The following is a 27,012-nucleotide window of genomic DNA, read 5'->3' on the forward strand; positions in this document are numbered from 1 at the left end:
CACACACACACACACCACACAAACACACACACACCACACACACCACACACACACCACACACATATACCACACACACACACACCACATATACACACACACACCACACACACCACACACATACATACCACACACACACACCACACACACCACACACTTACCACACACTTACCACACATCACATACACACACACACACACACCACACACACACCACCACACACACACACCACACACACACACACACACACCACATACACACACACACCACACACCACACACACACCACACACACCACACACACACACACCACACACCACACACACACACACACACACACACACACACACACACACACACACACACACACACACACACCACATACACATACACACCCCCACCACACACACACACCACATACACACACACCACACACCACACACACACACACACACACCACACACCACACACACACACACACACACACACACACACACACACACACACACACACACCACATACACACACACACCACACACACACCACACACACCACACACCACACACACACCACACACACACCACACACACACACACCACATACACACACACACACACCACACACACACACACACACACACACACCACACACACACCACACACACCACATACACACCCACACACCACACACCACACACACACACACACACCACACACCACACACACACACACACACCACACACCACACACACACCACACACACACACACACACCACATACACACACACACCACACACCACACACACACCACACACACACCACACATACACACACCACACACACACACCACACACACCACACACACACCACACACACACCACACACACCACACACACACCAAACACACACCACACACACACACACTCCACATACACACACACACACACCACACCACATACACACACACCACACACACACACACCACATGCACACGCACCACACACACACGCACCACATACACACACACACACCACACACCACACACACACCACACATACACCACACACACACACACCACACACACCATACACACAACACACACACCACACACACACCACACACACACCACACACACACACACCACATACACACACACACACACACCACAGACCTGTAGGAGCACACACTCACCACACACACCACACACACACCACACACCACACACACACCACACACACACCACACACACACCACACACCACACACACACACCACACACACACCACACACACACCACACACCACACACACACCACACACCACACACACACCACACACACACCACACACACACCACATACACACACCACACACACACCACACACACCACACCACACACACACCACACACACACACCACACACACACACACACACACACACACACACACACACACACACACACACACACACACACACACACACACACACACACACACACACACACACACACACACACACACCACACACACACACCACATACCTGTAGGAGCACACACACACCACACACACCACACACACACCACACACACCACAGACCTGTTGGAGCACACACCACACACACACCACACACACACCACATACACACACACACACCACACAAACACACACACACCACACACACCACACACACACCACACACATATACCACACACACACACACCACATATACACACACACACCACACACACCACACACATACATACCACACACACACACCACACACACCACACACTTACCACACACTTACCACACATCACATACACACACACACACACACACACCACACACACACACCACACACAACACACACACCACACACACACCACACACACACACCACACACACACCCACACACACACACACACACACACCACACACACACACCACACACACACACACACACACACACACACACACACACACCACATACACATACACATACACACACCACATACACAGACACATTCACATCACATCCAGTACTATTCCCCTCTCTCCAGCTCCATAACCATTGTTCTGTCCTGATATATTAATGGAGAGATTCTTCACATGCCTCTAACCCTCGCTCTATCCCTTGCCCTATCCCTCGCCCTATCCCCTCAATCTATTCCCTCTCTCTATCCCAGCTCTCTATCCCCCAGCCCTCTCTCTATCCTTCGCTCTAACCCTCTCTCTATCCCTCGCTCTATCCCTCACTCTATCCCTCGCCCTATCCCCTCAAACTATTCCCTCTTTCTATCCCATCTCTCTTTCCCCCAGCCCTCTCTCTATCCCCCTCTCTCTATCCTCTCTCTCAATCTACCATCTCTCTCTCTCCCCTCTCTCTCTCTCCCCTCAATCTCTCCCTCTATCCCCTCGATCTGTCCGTCTCTCTCTCGATCCTCTGTCTCTATCAACCTCTCTCTCTATCCCCTCTCTATATCCCCTCAATCTATCCCTCTATCTATCCCCTCAATCTACCACCTCTATCCCCCTCTCTCTCTATCCCCTCAATCTACCACCTCTATCCCCCTCTCTCTCTATCCCCTCAATCTACCACCTCTATCCCCCTCTCTCTCTATCCCCTCAATCTACCACCTCTATCCCCCTCTCTCTCTATCCCCTCAATCTACCACCTCTCTCTATCCCCCTCTCTCTCTATCCCCTCAATCTACCACCTCTCTCTATCCCCCTCTCTCTCTATCCCCTCAATCTACCACCTCTCTCTATCCCCCTCTCTCTCTATCCCCTCTCTCTCTATCCCCCTCTCTCTCTATCCCCTCATCTATCTCTCTCTATCCCCTCATCTATCCCTCTATCCCCTCAATCTATCCCTATATCCCCTCAATCTATCCCCTCTCTCTATCCTCTCTCTCTATCCCCCCTCTCTCTATCCCCTCTCTCTATACCTCCCAGCCCTCTCTATCCCCCCCTCTCTCTATTCCCTCAATCTCTCTCTCTATATCCCCTCAATCTACCACCTATATATTTTCCCTCTCTTTATCCCCTCTCTCTCCCCACACACACACCACACACACAACACACACACCACACACACACCACACACACCACACACACACCACACACACACACACCACATACACACACACACACACACCACAGACCTGTAGGAGCACACACTCACCACACACACCACACACACACCACACACACACCACACACACACCACACACCACATACACACACCACACACACACCACATACACACACCACACACACACCACACACACACACACACCACACACACACACACACACACACACACACACACACACACACACACACACACACACACACACACACCACACACACCACACACACACCACACACACTCCACATACCTGTAGGAGCACACACACACCACACACACCACACACACACCACACACACCACAGACCTGTTGGAGCACACACCACACACACACCACACACACACCACACACACACCACATACACACACACACACACACACACACCACACAAACACACACACACACCACACACACCACACACACACCACACACACACACACCACACATATACCACACACACACACCACATATACACACACACACACACACACACACACACACCACACACACCACACACATACATACCACACACACACACCACACACACCACACACTTACCACACACACACACACACCACATACACACACACACACCACATATCTCCCCTCTCTCTATCCCCTCTCTCTCCCCTCTCTCTATCCCCTATATCTATCCCTCTCTCTCTCCCCTCTCTCTATCCCCTATATCTATCCCTCCCTCTATCCCCTCAATCTATCCCTCTCTATATCCCCTCGATCTACCACCTATCTCTATCCCCTCTCTCTATTTCTCCCAGCCCTCTCTATCCCCCTCTCTCTCTATCCCCTCTCTCTCCCCCACAATCTACCACCTATCTATCTCCCCTCTCTCTATCCCCTCTCTCTCCCCTCTTTATATCCCCTCAATCTATCCCTCTCTCTCTCCCCTCAATCTACCACCTCTCTCTCCCCTCTCTCTATCCCCTATATCTATCCCTCTCTCTCTCCCCTATATCTATCCCTCTCTCTATCCCCTCAATCTATCCCCTCTCTCTCCCCTCAATCTACCACCTCTCTCTCTCACCTCTCTCTCTCTCCCCTCTCTCTATCCCCTCAATCTATCCCCTCTCTCTCCCCTCAATCTACCACCTTTCTCTCCCCTCTCTCTACCCCCTCAATATATCCCCTCTCTCTATTCCTTCTCTCTATACCCTCTCTCTAATTTCAATTCAATTTAAATGTAAGGGCTTTATTGGCATGGGAAACATGTGTTAACATTGCCAAAGCAAGTGAAGTAGATAATAAACAAAAGTGAAATAATGAATTAATATTATTCAGTTCCTTTGGCTTTGATGCCTCATTATTGATCTGTTCAAGTAGACTGTGATTTTGCTGTGATCTGATAGGGATGTCAGTGGGCTGACTATGAACGCTCTGAGAGACTCTGGGTTGAGGTCAGTGATAAAGTAGTCTACAGTACTACTGTCAAGAGATGAGCTATAGGTGTACCTACCATAGGAGTCCCCTCGAAGCCTACCATTGACTATGTACATACCCAGCGTGGTTATGTTGTCATAGTTGTGTCTATGGGGGGGGGGTTGCATATGGGGGAGGGAATGCTGTCACCTCCAGCTAGGTGTTTGTCCCCCTGTGTGCTGAGGGTGTCAGGTTCTTGTCCAGTTCTGGTATTTAGGTCGCCACAGACTAGTGCATGTCCCTGGGCCTGGAAATGGTTGATCTCCCCCTCCAGGATGGAGAAGCTGTCTTCATTAAAGTATGGGGATTCTAGTGGGGGGATATAGGTAGCACACATGAGGACATTTTTCTCTGTTGAGATAATTTCCTTAATAATTTCTAGCCAGATGTAAAATGTTCCTGTTTTGACTAATTTAATAAAGTGGGTTAGGTCTGCTCTATACCATATTAGCATACCCCCTGAGTCTCTTCCTTGTTTCACACCTGGTAGTTTGGTGGATGGGACTACCAGCTCTCTGTAACCTAGAGGGCAACCGGTGGGTCCATCTCCTCTATACCATGTTTCTTGTAAGATGACAATGTCTGTATTTCCAATTTCTTTGATAAAGTCTGGGTTCTTACTCTTTAGGCCTAAGGTAGATGACCTCAGACCTTGAATATTCCCGGATGAGATAGTAAGAACTTTGTGTTCCATAGTGTCTAGTGTTGTTTTTGTATGGCCCCCTCTATCCCCTCTCTCTATCCCCCAGCCCCTCTCTCTACCCACTCTCTCTATCCCCCTCTCTATCCCCCTCTCATTCTATCCCCCTCTCTCTATCCCCCTCTCTCTCTATCCCCTTCTCTCTATCCCCCTCTCTCAATCCCCCTCTCTCTATCCCCCTTTCTCTATCCCCTTCTCTCTATCTCCCTCTCTCAATCCCCCTCTCTCTATCCCCCTCTCTCTATCCCCCTCTCTCTATCCCCCTCTCATTCTATCCCCCTCTCTCTCTATCCCCCTCTCTCTATCCCCTTCTCTCTATCCCCCTCTCTCTATCCCCCTCTCTCAATCCCCCTCTCTCAATCCCCCTCTCTCTATCCCCCTCTCATTCTATCCCCCTCTCTCTCTATCCCCCTCTCTCTATCCCCTTCTCTCTATCCCCCTCTCTCTATCCCCCTCTCTCTATCCCCCTCTCTCTATCCCCCTCTCTCTCTATCCCCCTCTCTCTATCCCCTTCTCTCTATCCCCCTCTCTCAATCCCCCTCTCTCTATCCCCCTCTCTCTATCCCCCTCTCTCTATTCCCCTCGCTCTATCCCCTCTCTCTATCCCCCTCTCTCTATCCCCCTCTCTCTCTATCCCCCTCTCTCTCTATCCCCCTCTCTCTATCCCCTTCTCTCTATCCCCCTCTCTCTATCCCCCTCTCTCTATCCCCCTCTCTCTATCCCCCTCTCTCTATCCCCCTCACTCTATCCCCCTCTCTCTATCCCCCTCTCTCTATCCCCCTCTCTCTATCCCCCTCTCTCTATCCCCCTCGCTCTATCCCCTCTCTCTATCCCCCTTTCTCTATCCCCCTCTCTCTATCCCCCTCTCTCTATCCCCCTCACTCTATCCCCCTCTCTCTATCCCCCTCTCTCTATCCCCCTCTCTCTATCCCCCTCGCTCTATCCCCTCTCTCTATCCCCCTTTCTCTATCCCCCTCTCTCTATCCCCCTCTCTCTATCCCCCTCACTCTATCCCCCTCTCTCTATCCCCCTCTCTCTATCCCCTCTCTCTATCCCCCTTTCTCTATCCCCCTCTCTCTATCCCCCTCTCTCAATCCCCCTTTCTCTATCCCCCTCTCTCTATCCCCCTCACTCTATCCCCTTCTCTCTATCCCCTTCTCTCTATCCCCCTTTCTCTATCCCCTTCTCTCTATCCCCCTCTCTCAATCCCCCTTTCTCTATCCCCCTCACTCTATCCCCCCTCACTCTATCCCCCTCACTCTATCCCCCTCTCTCTATCCCCCTCTCTCTATGCCCCAACCCCATCAGTACTAGTTCACCCTCACCACATTGCACAGTGAGTGATGGCTAGCTAATAGCACCAGGCAATCCCAGGCTATTAGGCCCTGGCTCCACTCTGGCCAAGTCCCAGTGCAGAGCATGGGAAACTAAATGTTGCCCTTCTCCACTGGCTAGAGGACATACACCACATCAGGATGTTTTCCCCCTCTCTCTCCTCTCTATTGTCTCTCTCTCCCCCCTCTCTCCTCTCTCTCTCTCTCCCTCCCTTTATCTCTCTCTCTCTTTCTCCTCTCTCTGTCTCCTCTTTCCTCTTTCCTCTCTCTCTTCCTCCCTTTATCTCTCTCTCTTTCTCCTCTCTCTGTCTCCTCTCTCCTCTTGCTTCTCTGTCTCTCCCTCCCTTTATCTCTCTCTCTCTTTCTCCCCTCTCTCTCCTCTCCCTTTATCTCTCTCTCTTTCTCCCCTCTCTCTCCTCTCTCTCTCTCCCTCCCTTTATCTTTATCTCTCTCTCCTCTCCCTTTATCTCTCTCTCTTTCTCCCCTCTCTCTCCTCTCTCTCTCTCCCTCCCTTTATCTTTATCTCTCTCTCCTCTCATCTCTCTCTCTCTTTCCTTCCCAAGGAAACTCTTTTACGTCTGCTAACTCCCCAAGGCATGGCCCGTCTTTCCAGTCGGGGGAAATTAGCAAAGGTTGATGATGGGCGATCGCCCGCCCATCATACAAACTCGTCCCTTTAGCTGTGAGCGATTTGAATATTGATGACTCTTTAGTTTTCTTTCTCCCTCCTTTGTCTAAGTGATTTTTTTATGTCTCTTGTCTGGCTTTAGCAACTGCTCTCTGACTCACTCAGTCACTGTGGGGCTATTAACCTTCGTTTTAACATTCTGTCTCTCTCTCTCCCCCCTCTCTCTGGCTCTCTCTCTCTTTCCACATCAGGCGCCTGAATGACAATGAAATGTCCATCCTGGAGGCTGTGGGGACCTTTAAGAAGCTCCCCAACCTGAGGAAGATGTATGGCTGTTTTCATTCCTCCATTGCCCTTTAAAACATACATACACACAGGCTGAGTTGTTGTGGTGTGTTGCAGTCTGGGCATGTCTTGTCTGAGAGGTTTATGTCAACAGCAACTTTTTATGCAATGAGCGGTTTTAAGAACCTAGGTCGGGGAGGAGAGGAGAAGAGGGGGAGGAGAGGAGACTGGGGAGGAGAGAGGGAGGCAGGGGAATATTCTATCCAAATGGGAGAGGACAAGGTGATTTATAGTCAGGCAATATAAAGGGCCCACTCCAGGAAGATGAAAAAAGCCAAGTCTGCTGCTGCTGTACACAACACGATGAGGAGTGATTTATCTAACATGAAAATGCATACCATCTAGCATCATCAGAGAAATTATAAATTGAGCAACATCTTAACTTCTCCCCTCCTCCTCATGGCGCCATGGAAAACTGGTGTAGACATTGTTTGCTTCCCATCACACTTAGGAATGCTTTGGATATTGCCTGTTGTTTGTAACCAATCATACTTTGGATTGTTTGGCCTAAGACTATGACACAGCGAGTAAAACCAGTTGAAATAATGTCGTTTCCACCTGTTCCGCCCTTTGGGGAAGGATGAGGACGCAGACGAGACAAACGTTAACCCAATTAGGCTTGATGATTGATTTTCCCCATTACTGGAGTGGGAGGCTAAATGAGAAGTTTATGTGTTTGGGTGGTTATAATGATGTTTAGGTAAAAAGATCTTAACACAGTGTGATATTTACCATGTTCATCTCTCTCTCCCCCTCTCTCACAGTAACCTTAGCAACAACAAGCTGCGGGACATACGCGAGGGGGCCTTCGACGGAGCCGTGGGGGTCTTGGAGTTGCTTCTGACGGGCAACAAGCTGCAGGCGCTGCAGGGACGAATGTTCCGAGGGCTGACCGGACTCAAGACACTGTGAGTGGAGCCGAGCGGCCATCTTAGAATATAAAGGCTTAGACCCAATGCCCAAGGGTTCAAGGTTTATTTAATAATATCCACATGGCTGTCATAATCTAGGTTTCCATCTAATTGGTGACAGATTGGCATGCGAATATTCTAAAATCTGCTTAAATAAAATACCTGCGGTGTGTTTCCACCAAACTGACTTGTTAAGGATAAAAATCACTATGTGATGACATACTTTTAGTTTTCATGTACAGAATAAAACTCTAAAATTCACTATCTTTCCATCTCATTTTCAACTCTACCAATAGTTTTGTCACAGACACTGTTGCGTTAAATAGACAATGTGCCTCCTCTGGTCTTGGCACGTGGGCTCCAAACAAAAGCTTGCCGATAAAGTGCGGGTAGGCTAGTCTACATGATGAGATTATGGATAAGAGCGAGAATATGTTTATCGATCATCATGTCATCAGAATAAGACCATCAATATTTATTGTAAAGGAGAAAAACATGTCCTTATCAATCTACACACAATACCCCATAATAACAAAGTGAAAACAGGTTTTGGGATTTTTTAGGAAATATATTGAAAATAAAAAACAGAAATTACTTATTTATTTAAGTATTCAGACCCTTTGCTATGAGACTTGAAATTGAGCTCAGGTGCATCCTGTTTCCATTGATCATCCTTGAGATGTTTCTACAACTTGATTGGAGTCCACTTGTGGTAAATTCAATTGATTGGACATGATTTGTAAAGACACACACCTGTCTATATAAGGTCCCACAGTTGACAGTGCATGTCAGAGCAAAAACCAAGCCATGCAGTCGAAGGAATTGTCCGTAGAGCTGCGAGACAGGATTGTGATGAGGCACATCTGTGGAAGGGTACCAAAAAATGTCTGCAGCATTGAAAGTCCCCAAAAACACAGTGGCCTCCATCTTTCTTAAATGAAAGAAGTTTGGAATCACCAAGACTCTACCAATAGTTGGCCGCCCAGCCAAACTGAGCAATCGGGAGAGAAGGGCCTTGGTCAGTGAGGTTACCAAGAACCTGATGGTCACTCTGACAGAGCTCTAGAGTTCCTCTGTGGAGATGGGAGAACCTTCCAGAAGGACAACCATCTCTGCAGCACTCCACTAATCTGGCCTTAATGGCAGAGAGGCCAGACGGATGCCAGTCCTCAGTAAAAGGCACATGACGGCCTGGAGTCGATCAAACCAAGATAGAACTCTTTGGCCTGAATGCCAAGCGTCATGTCTGGAGGAAACATGCCACTATCCCTACGGTGAAGTATGGTGGTGGCAGCATTATGCTGTGGAGATGTTGGTTACCTTACAAGCTCATAACCAACAATGCAGTTCAATAAATATATTTACGAAAATATTTACTCAATAAACTAAATCAAAAATAAAAAGTAAGACAATGAAATAATACCGAGTCAATGTGCAGTGGTACAGGTTAATCAAGGTAATTTATACAGGTAGGGGTAAAGTGGCTTTGCTAATAAAAAGACTAACATCTTGGTCATGTACTGTTATAATCTCCACCCGGGACAGCCAGAAGAGGACTGGCCACCCCTCGTAGCCTGGTTCCTCTCTAGGTTTTTTCTGAGATACCGGCCTTTCTAAGGAATTTTTCCTAGCCACCGTGCTTCTGCATCTGCATTGCTTGATGTTTGGGGTTTTAGGCTGGGTTTCTGTACAACACTTTGTGACATTGGCTGATGTAAAAAGGGCTTTATAAATACATTTGATTGATTGACTATGCGTTGATAATAAACAGCGAGTAGCAGCAGTGTAAAAACATGGGGGTGGAATGTTGATTAAGGATTGGATCCTTTTTTTCCATTTTCACCTAAAATGACATACCCAAATCTAACTGCCTGTAGCAAGGATATGCATATTCTTTTTTTCCTTCTTTTTTTCCCTTTTTTTCTCCCCAATTTTGTGGTATCCAATTGTTAGTAGTTACAGTCTCATCGCTGCAACTCCCGTACGGACGCGGGAGAGGCGAAGGTCGAGAGCCATGCGTCCTCCGAAAACACAACCCGACCAAGCCGCACTGCTTCTTAACACAGCGCGCATCCAACCCGGAAGCCAGCCGCACCAATGTGTCAGAGGAAACACCATACACCTAGCGACCTGGTCAGCGTGCACTGCGCCCGGCCCGCCACAGGAGTCGCTAGTGCGCGATGAGACAAGGATATCCCTGCCAGCCAAACCCCTCCCTAACCCGGACGACGCTGGGCCAAGTGTGTGCCGCCCCATGGGCCTTCCGGTCGCGAACCCAGAATCTCTGGTGGCACAGCTAGCACTGCGATGCAGTGCCTTAGACCACTGCGCCACTCGGGAGGCGGATATGCATATTCTTGATAGCATTTGAAAGGAAACACTTTGAAGTTTGTGTAAATGTGAAATTAATGTAGAAGAATATAACACATTAGATCTGGTAACAGATAATACAAACAAAACAAACATGCATTTTCAAAAAAAAATGTGTTCCATCATCTTTGAAATGCAAGAGAAAGGCCATATTATAATATTTCAGTTTAGGCGCAATTTAGATTTTGGAGTGTGGAGTGTGTGTGCAAAGTTTCAAATTGATCCAGTGAAGCATTGCAATACTGCACAGTATATTGTATCAAGTCTGCCCAAATGTGCCGAATTGGTCAATTCATACATTTTCAAGTACATAACTATAGAGAACATACAAAAATGAAAATGTAAGTTTACACACTACCAGGAATGTCCTACATGATGGATCATTAGCTTATACACTAACTTTCACACATCTAGATGGCAGGGTGGGTGTGGAGCCAGACACAGCAGGGGTTCAAACTGTAGAAACCAGTTCCTACATTTCATTATAAAAATAGATTGTATCAAACAAAATAACACTACATTTTATCTCTGGGACCCTCAGGATGACAAACCAGAGCAAGATTACTGAATGTAAGTACATTATTTACTTTCAAAGGTGAATGTATCAAACCAGTTTCCGGGATAAACGTTTTTTTGTTGTTGTGCACTCTCCTCAAACAACAGCATGGTATTTTTTCACTATAATAGCTACTGTAAACTGGACAGTGCAGTTAGATTAACAAGAATTTAAGCTTTCTGCCTGGAAAGTTTGCTGTTACTTACAACGTCATTCTAGTCACATTAGCGCACGTTAGCATCAACCGTCCCGGTATAGGGACACCGATCCCTTAGAGGTTTTAAGGAACCTTTTGGACCTAGACTTGGTGCCCCGGTACCGCTTGCCGTGCGGTAGCATGGGCGTACTGGGCCGTACACACAACCCTCTGTAGCGCCTTACGGTCAGATGCCGAGCAGTTGCCATACCAGGCAGGATGTTCTCGATGGTGTAGCTGTATAACTTTTTGAGTATCGGGGAACTCATGCCAAATCTAATCAGTCTCCTGAGGGGGAAAATGTGTTGTCGTGCCCTCTTCACAACTGTTTTGGTGTGTTTGGATCATGATAGTTTGTTGGTGATGTGGACACCAAGGAACTTGAAACTCTCAACCTGCTCCTCTACAGCCCCGTCAATGTTAATGGGGGCCTGTTCGGCCCGCCTTTTCCTGTAGCCCACGATCATCTCTCTCTCTCTCTCTCTCTCTCTCTCTCTCTCAATTAAATGCAGTCACAGCTCATAGCCACCTTATTTTGACACAAAATTGAGAGCAGATTCATTCTTTGTAGCCTAACTGATGTCCAGAAAGGCTTTCTGATGGGGCTGCTTTGGTCCTAATGAAGCGAATTGGGGAGGGGGGCATGCATAGGGGAACATGAATGGAGTCATTGTCCTGCAGTATTGAATTTACAGGCTTTTAAATCCCAGGAGCATGATCTAAATTGAGTTTGCCTGTCTCTGATCCCTGCCTGTTAGAGGCTAATGCAGTATTTGCTGCTTTCACATGTTCATCACAGAGGGGCTCTGGTTGGATGTTCATCACAGAGGGGCTCTGGTTGGATGTTCATCACAGAGGGGCTCTGGTTGGATGTTCATCACAGAGGGGCTCTGGTTGGATGTTCATCACAGAGAGGCTCTGGTTGGATGTTCATCACAGAGGGGCTCTGGTTGGATGTTCATCACAGAGAGGCTCTGGTTGGATGTTCATCACAGAGAGGCTCTGGTTGGATGTTCATCACAGAGAGGCTCTGGTTGGATGTTCATCACAGAGGGGCTCTGGTTGGATGTTCATCACAGAGGGGCTCTGGTTGGATGTTCCCACTTTTCCTTTTTTCTCTGTGCTTAAGTTTGGAATCACCCCTCCCCCCTCCATTAACCTAACCCTAACCCTTTAGTTTGGACCCCCACCCCCCACCCCTCTCTCCGTTAACCTAACCCTAACCATTTAGTTTAGAAGCCCCCCCCCCCCTTCTGGCCCGCTCCAAAACAAACTCCTCTTTTGGGCCAGAACACTTCTAGTCACAATAACATTGGATTATACAAGGCCCCAACCACACAGCCCTAGAGCAGGGGACATGTTCAACACATGTCTGCACTGCAGTCTAACAGTCTCACAGCCTACCATCACATAACAGAGAAACAGTAGAACTAGGACCTGGAGTTTTTCCTGGTCATGTGGTCAGTACCATAGTGTTCCTATTGGTTTCCCATCTCACCATGATGTGTGTGTGTGTGTGTGTGTGTGTGTGTGTGTGTGTGTGTGTGTGTGTGTGTGTGTGTGTGTGTGTGTGTGTGTGTGTGTGTGTGTGTGTGTGTGTGTGTGTGTGTGTGTGTGTGTGTGTGTGTGTGTGTCCGTGTCCGTGCGTGCGTGTCTCCACGACAGGATGCTGAGGAGTAACCAGCTAGACTGTGTGGACAACACCACCTTCACAGGCCTGAGTTCCGTACGCCTGCTGTCTCTCTATGACAACCGGATCTCCACCATCACCCCAGGAGCCTTCACCACACTGCACTCCCTCTCCACCATGTAAGTCTCCCCACTCCCTCTCTTCTTCTCTCTCACACACTCTATTTCTCCCCCTCCCTCCTCTTCTCCTCACCACCCACCATCTGATTGTCTGTGATCACTCCCTCTCCACGGAAGTCTCATCTCCCTCCCTCCCATCCTCCTCCTCATCCCCTCTTCCCCCCACCACCTGACTGTTTGAGAGATGTCTCCTAACCCAGCCCTGGCTCTGGAAAGACAGACAACCTAAAGTGTGTTATCACAGCTCTCCATGGCTACAGAATACCGCTGCAGATGGTCTTGGTAATTACAAGCTTGTCTCTCTTCGCTCGTTATCAAGCTACAAATAGTTTCTATTTACGACCGCCCCCTGGAGCATCGACAAAATATACTTTTATCTTTCCAAAGCTAGCAACATCATTGCAAATGTCCTTATGAAAATGTCTGCTTTCTAAATATTGTCTTGCGGTCCAATGGAACATTGCGGTCCAATGGAACATGATTCGAAATGAAGCAACATTTTAGTTGATACCGATGAAGCAATGTTATGTCTGAGATTAACTTGTCAGATGTGATCAGTATTAAAATGAGAAAACTATTAAGATGTTATGCCTCTTACCCATGACCACCCAGAAGACAACGTATAAATAAACATTTATCTGATGAATAATACGTTAAAGGCTGACATTCCTGGAAGTGCACCACTATCCCCTCATATGTAACCTGTACATGGAATCATGTTTATCTTGGGGCACTAATCTCCTCCCTTCTCCTTCCACTTCTACTGCCTTATGCTCTATGTCTATCAGCTCTTTCCCTCCCTCCCTCCCTCTCTCCCTCTCTCCCTCCCTGACTCTCGCTACTCTCTAGGAGAGTAAAAGTAGTGCTGTGGTCTGCCAGCTCTCTAATTACCCTGCGGCTGACACTGATGGATCCGCTCCAGCGTGGCCTGCCTAAAAATACCGGCTGGTTTGTGAACCTGCACCGTGTAGAGCGGACCTGGCCAGGCAGCCCAGCACTGGGCCCAGCTGTGATCCCAGTGTACAAGTGTATCAGAGAAACAGTCAGTCACGATGGGCCAGAGCGACTTCTTGCTCTTTCTCTCGCTCTCTCAATTCAATTTCAATTTCAATTTCAATTCAATTTTAGGGGCTTTATTGGCATGGGAAACATATGTTTACATTGCCAAAGCAAGTGAAATGGATAATAAACAAAAGTGAAATAAACAAATTTACAGTAAACCACCTCTACCTTGTAATAACACAACTGATTGGCTCAAACCCATTAAGAAGGAAAGAAATTCAACAAATTAACTTTTAACAAGGCACACCTGTTAATTGAAATTAATTCCAGGTGCTGTGGAGGGGGTGACTAGGGGGTGACTAGTGTTGACTATAACACTGTGATGCTCCAGATACTGTGGAGGGGGTGACTAGTGTTGACTATAACACTGTGATGCTCCAGATACTGTGGAGGGAGTGACTAGTGTTGACTATAACATTGTGATGCTCCAGATACTGTGGAGATACTGTGGAGGGGGTGACTAGTGTTGACTATAACACTGTGATGCTCCAGGTACTGTGGAGGGGGTGACTAGTGTTGACTATAACACTGTGATGCTCCAGATACTGTGGAGGGAGTGACTAGTGTTGACTATAACATTGTGATGCTCCAGATACTGTGGAGATACTGTGGAGGGGTTGACTAGTGTTGACTATAGCACTGTGATGCTCCAGGTACTGTGGAGGGGGTGACTAGTGTTGACTATATCACTGTGATGCTCCAGGTACTGTGGAGGGGGTGACTAGTGTTGACTATATCACTGTGATGCACCAGGTACTGTGGTGGGGGTAACTAGTGTTGACTATAACACTGTGATGCTCCAGGTACTGTGGAGGGGGTGACTAGTGTTGACTATAGCACTGTGATGCTCCAGGTACTGTGGAGGGGGTGACTAGTGTTGACTATAACACTGTGATGCTCCTGGTACTGTGGAGGGGGTGACTAGTGTTGACTATGGATCACTGTGATGCTCCAGGTACTGTGGAGGGGGTGACTAGTGTTGACTATGGACACAGTGATGCTCCAGGTACTGTGGAGGGGGTGACTAGTGTTGACTATAACACAGTGATGCTCCAGGTACTGTGGTGGGGGTGACTAGTGTTGACTATATCACTGTGACGCTCCAGGTACTGTGGAGGGGGTGACTAGTGTTGACTATATCACTGTGACGCTCCAGGTACTGTGGAGGGGGTGACTAGTGTTGACTATATCACTGTGATGCACCAGGTACTGTGGAGGGGGTGACTAGTGTTGACTATATCACTGTGATGCACCAGGTACTGTGGTGGGGGTAACTAGTGTTGACTATATCACTGTGACGCTCCAGGTACTGTGGAGGGGGTGACTAGTGTTGACTATAACACTGTGACGCTCCAGGTACTGTGGAGGGGGTGACTAGTGTTGACTATAGACACTGTGATGCTCCAGGTACTGTGGAGGGGGTGACTAGTGTTGACTATAACACTGTGGTGCTCCAGGTACTGTGGAGGGGGTGACTAGTGTTGACTATAGAACTGTGATGCTCCAGGTACTGTGGAGGGGTGACTAGTGTTGACTATAACACTGTGGTGCTCCAGGTACTGTGGAGGGGGTGACAAGTGTTGACTATAACACTGTGATGCTCCAGGTACTGTGGAGGGGGTGACTAGTGTTGACTTTAACACTGTGATGCTCCAGGTACTGTGGAGGGGGTGACTAGTGTTGACTTTAGAACTGTGATGCTCCTGGTACTGTGGAGGGGGTGACTAGTGTTGACTATATCACTGTGATGCTCCAGGTACTGTGGAGGGGGTGACTAGTGTTGACTATAGAACTGTGATGCTCCAGGTACTGTGGAGGGGGTGACTAGTGTTGACCTTTACACTCTTGAGGATCCTCTTATCCAGGATGGCTCTAGATTGTCCTGGTGGGTGGCCATGGTAGATCCAGCCTTCTCCATGACTTTGTTCATCCGGTCTACGTCCTCCCTAGTGATGTTTCCACCACTTTTCTTGACTTTTCTGGTGCTCTTGATATTTTGTATTATAACAGCATATGCCTGTCTGGAAGTTACAAAGCAAAGAGACTTTAATTTCTCCCTGTTTTCTCTTCTCGTTGTGAATATGACAATAGTTATTCTACCGTTAGATACAGTAGTGCTAATAATTCAAATAAAACACGTTGAAGGGAAGAGATTTAGCGTATGGCGTTAGATCTCTGCCGTGAGGCCGTGTCAGGCGGGTGGATGGTGGTGCATTCTAAGGTCAGCCTCCTATAATGAATCCACGCTGTGGGCTGTGATAGCACAGGAATCGCTCTCCTTTCAGCTCTTCCGTTCTCAAACAAGAAAGGTCTTCCCAGCCTATCCCTGTAAGCTATAGGCTGTGTTAATGCTCCAGTCACAAACACACCATATTAGAGTCCTAGCTACACACAGTCAACTGCTTCTCTCTGCTACCCATCTGGACCCTGAGTCATTCCTGGAGGCACATTCAACTCTACACATAATATCGGGCACTGTGCTTACTGTTGTCTACGGCTGGTTACTGGTGTCTACTGCTGCTTACTGGTGTCTACTGCTGATTACTGGTGTCTACTGCTGCTTACTGGTGTCTACTGCTGATTACTGGTGTCTACTGACGTCTACTGGTGCTTACTGGTGTCTACTGCTGCTTACTGGTGTCTACTGCTGCTTACTGGTGTCTACTGCTGATTACTGGTGTCTACTGCTGCTTACTGGTGTCTACTGCTGCTTACTGGTGTCTACTGCTGCTTACTGGTGTCTACTGACGTCTACTGGTGCTCACTGGTGTCTACTGGTGCTTACTGGTGTCTACTGCTGCTTACTGGTGTCTACTGACGTCTACTGGTGCTCACTGGTGTCTACTGGTGCTTACTGGTGTCTACTGACATCTACTTGTGCTCACTGGTGTCTACTGGCGTCTACTGGTGCTTACTGCTGCTTAAGTGAGACTCACTCAAGGGTGAAAAGTTAAATGCCAATAATAGCAGCTCAATGCTTGGGATAATTTCTCCCTAACATTTTCCAGGTGAAATAGTGGTCACTTTAGACAACTCAGTGTTTATTATCCTCTTCAGTGATCTGCTCATCTATTCGTGCTCTTGTAAGATGGCTGCTCCCTCAGTGGCTTGTCAAAGGCTGCAAGCTGTTGTCAGTTAAGTTTGTCAGTGATGCAAACCAGAACCCAAATGATTCCCACACATGTTCACCCCCCCTCACTCCTCTCTCTCTCTCTCTCTCCCTCAGTAACCTACTGTCCAACCCCTACGTCTGTGACTGTCACCTGGCCTGGCTGGGTTTGTGGCTGAAGAAGACCAGGGTTGTGAGTGGGAACCCTCGCTGTCAAAAACCTGCCTTCCTCAAGGAGATCCCCATCCAGGACGTGGCTAAACCCGATTTCACCTGCGACGGTACGAAACACACACACACCACACCCACAGAGACAACCCCTAAAAACACAGATGTCCCATACACACACACCTGGCCCTGTTTCTCCCACACCTCCATCCATCTAACCATCCATCACACCTGGCCCTGTTTCTCCCTCACCTCCATCCATCTAACCATCCATCACACCTGGCCCTGTTTCTCCCTCACCTCCATCCATCTAACCATCCATCACTAGAATTGAACAATACCTCTTATTGTCTTATGACATCAGGCTTTGTGTCAGGGCCCCTAGTTCTGAGGCAGGCACTATGTGAAGGGTCTTATGACATCAGGCTTTGTGTCCAGGGCCCCTGGTTCTGGGGCAGGCACTATGTGAAGGGTCTTATGACATCAGGCTTTGTGTCCAGGGCCCCTGGTTCTGGGGCAGGCACTATGTGAAGTGTCTTATGACATCAGGCTTTGTGTCCAGGCCCCTGGTTCTGGGGCAGGCTCTATGTGAAGGGTCTTATGACAACAGGCTTTGTGTCCAGGGCCCCTGGTTCTGACTTTTAGACTCACTGCTCTATTTCTGTCTTAGCTACTGTCACACCTCTCCATCTACATCCATCTACAAGCCATTCATTTCCACTTCCCGTGAAATTCCATTGGCTGTGTAAAATGCACCACGGAATCTGCTGCTTCCACCTGTTACTAGGCATAGGCCCAAGACCGTCTACACAACCCCCTCCCCTCCATGGCTCTGTCCTCCTATAGTCTACGGCATGTGGGACACACACTCTCTCTCACACACACACACAGACACACACACACTGTCCACCCACATAGCTATTAACTCCTGTATTTGACAGAACAGGGGCTAGGGAGTAGGGACTGTGAAGACCAATGGAACAGTAACCGTGGGCGACCACATTATCTCATGTCAGTGTGGGTTTTATGGGGACTCTGTCATTTCCCCCAGGCAGAGTGAGGGAGATGGAGCCCCAAGTAACAGATCTGTGGCCGTAACATTTTACACCAGAAAGGAAATGCGGTTTGGCTTCTGTCTGGTCGAGCACAGGACTAGCTGCCTCTCTCTCTCTCTCTCTCTCTCTCTCTCTCTCTCTCTCACAGTGGGCCTCTTGTCAAATGCATCGGGCTCTTGGGAAAATAGCACTTCTACTCTTAAGGACTGTAGGGATTAGCTCAAAAAATGTTCTCATATAGTCAATTAAATTGTGAGTTGTAATAATTAGGTACATTCTATATAAGTCCCAGACAGCCAAGTTATACAGTAGATATAGAGTTTCACTATATGAGCTACGCTAGCTTCATTTCTTCTGCTTACAGTGGCTTCAGAAAATATACATACTCTTTGAATTATTCCAAATTTTGTTGTGTTACAGACTGAATTCAAAATGGATTAAGTATATATTTTTTTCTCACCAATCTACACAAAATACCCCATAGTTACAAAGTGAAAACATGTTTTTAGACATTTGTACACATTTATTTAAAATGAAATACAGAAATATCTCATTTACATAAGTATTCACACCCCTGAGTCAATACATGTACAATCACCTTCGGCAGTGATATCAGCTAAGAGTCTTTCTGGGTTAGTCTCTAAGAGCTTTGAACACCTGGACTGTAAAATATTTGGCCATTATTCTTAAAAAAATATTCAAGCTTTGTCAAATTGGTTGTTGATCATTGCTAAACAACCATTTTCATGTCTTGCCATAGATTTTTAAGCAGATTTAAGTCAAAACTCGGGAAAATTGACTGTCTTCTTGGTAAGCAACTCCAGTGTAGATTTGGCCTTGTGTTATTGTTCTGCTGAAAGGTGAATTCAGCTCCCAGTGGCTGATGGAAAGCAGACTGAACCAGGTCTTCCTCTAGGATTTTCCCTGTGCTTAGCGTACGTTTTTCACCCTGAAAAGCTCCCAGTCCTTAACAATTACAAGCATACCCATAACATGATGTAGCCACCACTATGCAAATATGTAGAGTGGTACTCAGTAATGTGTTGTAGTGGATTTTCCCCAACATAACACTTTGTATTCAGGACAAAATGTTAATTACTTTGCCACATTTTTTGCAGTATTACCTCAATGCCTTGTAAACAGGATGCATGTTTTGGAATATTTTTATTCTGTACAGACGTCCTTCTTTTCACTCTGTCAGTTAGGTTAGTATTGTCAGGGTTAGGTAGGTTTCTTTCTAAATGTAGTCTGTTACAGTTACTAGTTACTTTACCTGTCCAAAATTGTAATCAGTAACATAACTTTTGGAATACTTAAACTCAGTAATGTAATTTCCCCCTAAGAGGCGCTGTAAGGCGTGGGTGTTTGCTGACGAGGAATCAAGTGCAGTAAGCAGCGATTCAGGGTATTGGCTTTAATAGGCACAATGGCTTAAACGACAAGCCAACCCAAACAGCGCTCAAAGCGCACTACAAAGCAAAGTGCCCCAAACACAAGGGACAAAACACAGCTTGCGCAAAACACACACACACACACACACGCAAAATGTACAACAAACAGTGTGTCACCACACACAGCATACAATGATAATAATCCCGCACAAAGAGCAGGCGGGCCTACTGGCTAATAAAGCCCAACTCAGAACAGGTGCACCTAATAACGAAAAGGGGGAAAACAAAAAGGGAATCAGTGGCAGCTAGTAGGCCGGTGACGACGACCGCCGAGCGCCACCCGAGCAGGAGGGGGGGCCACCTTCGGTAGGAGTCGTGACAGGCGCAAGGTTTAGCTGGCACAGCCACAGTCATAAAATCTGATTTTAAACTTAACCCTAACCTTAACCACACTGCTAACCCTAGTGCCTAACCTTAACCTTACATTAAGACCAAAACCTTTTTTTTTACATAACCTTTTTTTTACAACATAGCACATTTTGACGTTGCAGCTGGTCCATCTAGTGGAAATCACTCAGTTCTGCCTCAAGGACAAGACTCCTCCCAATAAGCGTCAACCTGCTTAAGAGGCATTAGAAGAAGACAAAAATGTATATTACCAATTGCAGGATAAATCAATGTTAGCGTTTACATAGCTGCCCATAAATGTTTGTATCATTTCACTTTATAAGTTGGTTATGTAGGATTCTTCTAACCCATTGCTTTATACTACAGATAATAATACGATTAGGCTATAATAAAAAATATTTAAAAAAATAACAGTGTCAGATTTTCAATCATTCCAATTACCTCTTGATCTTCAAAAATAGGACTTGGAAATATATATTAGCCAAATTGTTTTATCTGAGCATAACCCCAAAACTAAGGACTAATTAGCCTACACTGTTGTTTATGATTTAGTTGTCATGGAGGACTGATTGGGCTCATCACTTCGAGTTGAAAAGGAAATGCTGCTCTTCTGGAACTGCATGCTTTGAGCACTACCGAGAATTGTTATTTGCATGCCATATGATGCATTTGCTATAGGCCTATTGTTGACATTTTTGTTTGTGACACTTTGATATCTTGATAATTAGCAGCTGTTTAAGTCTATCAAAAGTGTGCAAGTTTGAGCAAGTCTGTTAGGCCTATGGAATTTTGGGGGTTATCAGCCCGAATTAGATGGAGCAATAAAAGCCACATTCCTGGGCTTCTTAAATGAAACTATTACGTTGATTCTGTTGCAAAACGTTTCTTAAACTGAAGCAAATGGAACAAAACAGGGAGGGACCTACCTCTAGTTTTGCTCTGTTTGCTTCCGTTTGGTTCTTAAACAGAAAATGGTTTCCATAATGAATACACCCCTGGTTTTAAAAACAATGATTGATAAGAAGCTTAAACTTCTTCAACCATTATTGGGTTAAAATACACATATACATTTTTATATTTATTAGAAAGGAGTATCAAGTTCATCACCCTGTACTTTCACCACCCTGTGAAATTCATCACCCTGTACTTTCACCACCCTGTGAAGTTCATCAGCCTGTACTTTCACCACCCTATGAAGTTCATCACCCTGTACTTTCATCACCCTGTGAAGTTCATCACCCTGTACTTTCACCGCCCTGTGAAATTCATCAGCCTGTACTTTCACCACCCTGTGAAGTTCATCAGCCTGTACTTTCACCACCCTATGAAGTTCATCACCCTGTACTTTCATCACCCTGTGAAGTTCATCAGCCTGTACTTTCACAGCCCTGTGAAGTTCATCGGCCTGTACTTTCACCACCCTGTGAAGTTCATCACCCTTTACTTTCACCACCCTGTGAAGTTCATCATAACTTCTTTCATCTGTAGCCTAATAAACTGCATGCTCTCCCAACGAGTCATAGTGGGAAAACCACACAGCATGTCATCACGTAACTCCAAGTTTACTATGATATTAAATCAATATTTGCACATAAAATCGTTTCCACCTACATTTCCCACGTAATACATTTTACCAACACAAAAAAACCCCAGTGTGTCTAGCGGATTTTGTTTTGTCAACATTTGGGAAGTTTCAATCAGGCCTGCCGTCAAGATTTTTTTCCCCAATGTACCTTAAAAAGGTTGGATAGAATCCCTGTTAGACAGAAAACAGAAAGGAGTCAAATCATGTTTTCTCCTTTCACAGCCATTAAACTAACTGTTTTAAAGAGCGGTTTCCTTCCTCTCCGGCAACTAAGTTATGGAGGACGCCTGTATCTTTGTAGTGACTGGGTGTATTGATACACCATCCAAAGTGTAATTAATAACTTCACCATGCTCAAAGGGATATTCAATGTCTGATTTTTTTATTTTTACCTATCTACCAATAGGTGCCCTTCTTTCGAGGCATTGGAAAACCTCCCTGATCTTTATGTTTGAAACTGTGTTTAAAATTCACTTCTCGACTGAGGGACTTTACAGATAAATGTATGTGTGGGGTACAGAGATCAGGTAGTCATTCAAAAATAATGTTAAACACTATTATTGCACACAGAGTGAGTCCATGCAACTTATTATGTGACTAGTTAAACACATTTTTACAAAGGGGTTGAATACTTATTGACTCAAGACATTTCAGCTTTTAATTTTTTATTATTTTGTAAACGTTGCTAAAAACATAATTCCACTTTGGCATTAAGGGGTATTGTGTGTAGGCCAGGGACACAAAATCTCAATTTAATCCATTTTAAATTCTGGCTGTAACACAACAACATGTGGAAAAAGTCGAGGGGTATGAATACTTTCTGAAGGCACTGTATCTATAGCTGGAGGCCATAGGCTGTTGGCTGGGCTCCCTGCCTGTGCCATTAAACCCCTACAACTCATCCAGAACGCCGCAGCCCGTCTGGTGTTCAACCTTCCCAAGTTCTCTCACGTCACCCCGCTCCTCCGCTCTCTCCACTGGCTTCCAGTCGAAGCTCGCATCCGCTACAAGACCATGGTGCTTGCCTACGGAGCTGTGAGGGGAACGGCACCTCCGTACCTTCAGGCTCTGATCAGGCCCTACACCCAAACAAGAGCACTCCGTTCATCCACCTCTGGCCTGCTCGCCTCCCTACCTCTGAGGAAGCACAGTTCCCGCTCAGCCCAGTCAAAACTGTTCGCTGCTCTGGCACCCCAATGGTGGAACAAGCTCCCTCACGACGCCAGGACAGCGGAGTCAATCACCACCTTCCGGAGACACCTGAAACCCCACCTCTTCAAGGAATACCTGGGATAGGATAAAGTAATCCTTCTAACCCCCCCCTTAAAAGATTTAGATGCACTATTGTAAAGTGGTTGTTCCACTGGATATTATAAGGTGAATGCACCAATTTGTAAGTCGCTCTGGATAAGAGCGTCTGCTAAATGACTTAAATGTAAATGTAAATAGGCGGAAGGTCATGTTTCATTTAGCCCTCAATGCTACATGCTAAGTAGAGGGAGCAGGAGGAGGGGTTAGGGCAGTCTGTATCCCTCCACCTCAAGGTCCACATTGCTGCAGCTACAATGACACTCATTGACTCCGTCCTATTTTTAGACTTCTAGTTGTAGCTAGAGTAATGATGGAGAAAAAAAAGTGTTAATTAGTGGGAGATTTGAGGTCCCCCAATCATCAAGTCTGCATTTCGGCTCCCTCCCTAGTCCTCTACAGACAGGCTGCATCAGCCAAGCCAGACCCTGTCCCAGACCCAGGCAGTGCTGTGGGTTATTGTTGAGCAGACTTCAGACGTCATTACCTTCATTACCTTCCATTAATGTCTTAATTCCCTGTTTCTTTTTCACCTGGGGTGTAATTCAAGCCTTTGAGATATCATCTCTCAGGCCTTAGATTAAAGCTGCTTGGGGGATGGAGGGAGGGAGCTAAGGAAGGAGGGAAATGGAGGAAGACTCAGGCCAAGAGCAATATTATGTCTGATCTCCTGTTTTTCTGTAATAATGGTATTTTTTAGTTTTTATTCAACCTTTATTTAACTAGGCACGTCAGTTAAGAACAAATTCTTATTTACAATGACGACCTACCCCGGCCACACCCTAACCCGGACGACGCTGGGCCAATTGTGCGCCGCCCTATGCAACTCCCAATCACGTCCGGTTGTGATACAGCCTGGAATCAAACCAGCGTCTATAGTGACGCCTCTAGCACTGAGATACAGTGCCTTAGACCGCTGCACCACTCGGGAGCCCCAAAACAGTTCCTCCCACTAGGCAAGGCAGGCAACTGGCTGAGACATTTAGGATATGGTGGTGCAATTACACGATTCTCGATCAACTTGGGGCTTCATTTATAGAGTTCCACTTTCAAAGGGGCAGAGTAAAGTTCTGGCACTGTTGCCAGGTTGTGAAATGTCTGTCAATGACTATTTTGTACCCTCCCCCCCTAGCTTCTCCTCTAATGTGAGTGGAATGTGATGTGATTTACAGTCATATTTCATCTCTATCTGTCTCCTTCCTTCCTTCCTTCCCTCTCTCTCCCCCCTCTATCCCCTCTCTCTCCCTTTCTCTCTCCCCCTCTCTCTCTCCCCCTCTCTCTCTCTCTTTCTCTCCCTCTATTCCCTCTCTTTCTCTCCCTCTATTCCCTCTCTATCTCCCTTCCCTCCCTCTCTCTCCCTTTCTCTCTTCCCCTCTATCTCTCCCTTCCCTCCCTCTCTCTCCCCCTCGCTCTCCCCCACCCCTCTCTCACTCTCTCCTCTATACCCTCGCTCTCTCTCTTCCCTCCCTCTCTCCCTTTCTCTCTCCCCCTCTCCCCCCTCTTTCTCTCTCTCTCTCTTTCCCTTTCTCTCTCCCCCCTTCTCTCTCTCTCTCTTTCTCCCTCTTTCTTTCTTTCTTTCTTTCTTTCTTTCTTTCTTTCTTTCTTTCTTTCTTTCTTTCTTTCTCTCTCTCTCTCTGCAGGCACTGAGGAGAATGTATGTTTTCCAGTGTCAAGCTGCCCGGAGTCATGCACATGCTCAGACACAATTGTGCGCTGCAGTAACCGGGGTCTACGCATTCTGCCCAAGGGCATACCCAAGGACACCACCGAGCTGTGAGTCACCTACACACACACACACACACACACACACACACACACACACACACACACACACACACACACACACACACACACACACACACACACACACACACACACACACACACACACACACACACACATCTCCTCCAGCTAGCTAGTCTTGGTCTGTGCTCTTTGTTATTCAGAGTACTAGTCGTCATCAGCTGGGTGAGGCAGGGGTAAGGCTGGGTGAGGCCGGGGTAAGATTGGGTGAGGCCGGGGTAAGGCTGGAGTAAGACTGGGTGAGGCCGGGGTAAGGCTGGGTGTGGCCGGGGGAAGGCTGGGTGAGGCCGGGGTAAGACTGGGTGAGGCTGGGGTAAGGCTGGGTGAGGCCGGGGTAAGGCTGGGTGTGGCCGGGGGTAAGGCTGGGTGAGGCCGGGAGTAAGTCTGGGTGAGGCCGGGGTAAGGCTGGGTGAGCCCGGGGGTAAGGCTAGGTGAGGCCGGGGTAAGGCTGGGTGAGGCCGGGGGTAAGGCTGGGTGAGGCCGGGGGTAAGGCTGGGTGAGGCCGGGGGTAAGGCTGGGTGAGGCCGGGGTAAGGCTGGGTGAGCCCGGGGTAAGGCTGGGTGAGGCCAAGTGAGGTCGGGTGCCCATAGGGGCGGCAGGTAGCCTAGTGGTTAGAGCGTTGGGCCAGTAACTGAAAGGTTGCAAGGTCGAATCCCTGAGCTGACAAGGTACAAATCTGTTGTTCTGCCCCTGAACAAGGCAGTTAACCCACTGTTCCTAGGCTGTCATGGAAAATAATCATTTGTTCTTAACTGACTTGTATAGTTAAATAAAGGTTAAATAAAAAAATAGCTCCATAGCTGAAGGTCAATGAGGCGTATCAGTGGAGGGGTACAGGGGATGTTCATCACCACCAAACGGCCCAGTGGTGCAGAGAGACTGAGATGGCACACTGAGAAACTGCTGCATTAACACCACACTGCCTGGGCACTTTACCATCAGAGAGAGATTTCAAAAATCTTTATTGGATCTGGGAACAATAAACACTCAAACAAAGCCATGATTACACATCAATTAAAAACACAACACCAAATCTTCCTCCACAACAACTTCTCTAGACCCCATATGCTCATAAACAGCCCAATGTTATTAACCAGTTTGTAATAGGCAAACTCAACCCTCAGTCTTGCTGCCAACATTCCCACCACAGACCCCTGTCCCCGAATACTGCTCTTTCATGTCTTCCAGATTGCTAATTTAGCTGCCCCTGACACAAAGTTAAGTAAGACAACTATAGCCCCTCGACTAAACCTGGACTTTGGCCCAAATATAAACAGTTGGGAAGAGAAAACCTCTCCCAGAGTTGAGAACCAACTAGTGATCAGGTCAATCATCCCGGCCAACCTGGGACACTGTAAGAACAGATGTGCCAGAGTTTCATACACAGAATGGACACCCCTCCCCAACAGTAGGATCCAGGTGTACCAGATGCATGTTGGTGGCTATAGCTCCATGTATTATCCTCCATTGGAGGTCAGCTGTACTCTTATCAATAGGCAGTTTATATAAAGCCTTTTGGTGCCTCCTTTTGGGGAGACACCTGGACCAAACACACCCGCCCACCTCGTCCATTTGACCCCTTCCAGGGAAGAAGCACGGGACACTTATACACATATTATATACATGGCCTTCTTTCCCACCACCTTGAACTCTCCCAGCTCCGGGGTATGGAAGGAAAGCAGCATCCCCACATCCT

At 47.1% G+C, this 27,012-nt stretch overlaps 1 protein-coding gene across 1 annotated transcript in view; it reads left to right on the top strand.

The window, feature by feature from the left end:
* The window catches only part of slit3 (slit homolog 3 (Drosophila)), a 394,481-nt gene that overhangs the window by 306,559 nt on the left and 60,910 nt on the right, over positions 1-27,012 (top strand). The window contains 5 exon segments of the mRNA XM_045724040.2: positions 7,492-7,566; positions 8,350-8,493; positions 13,284-13,427; positions 17,716-17,879; positions 25,154-25,286. Coding sequence (XP_045579996.2) covers positions 7,492-7,566; positions 8,350-8,493; positions 13,284-13,427; positions 17,716-17,879; positions 25,154-25,286 — 660 coding nt within the window.

This window comes from Salmo salar, chromosome 09 (assembly GCF_965601325.2).
Source record: "Salmo salar chromosome 09, fSalSal1, whole genome shotgun sequence".
Lineage (NCBI taxonomy): Eukaryota > Metazoa > Chordata > Actinopteri > Salmoniformes > Salmonidae > Salmo > Salmo salar.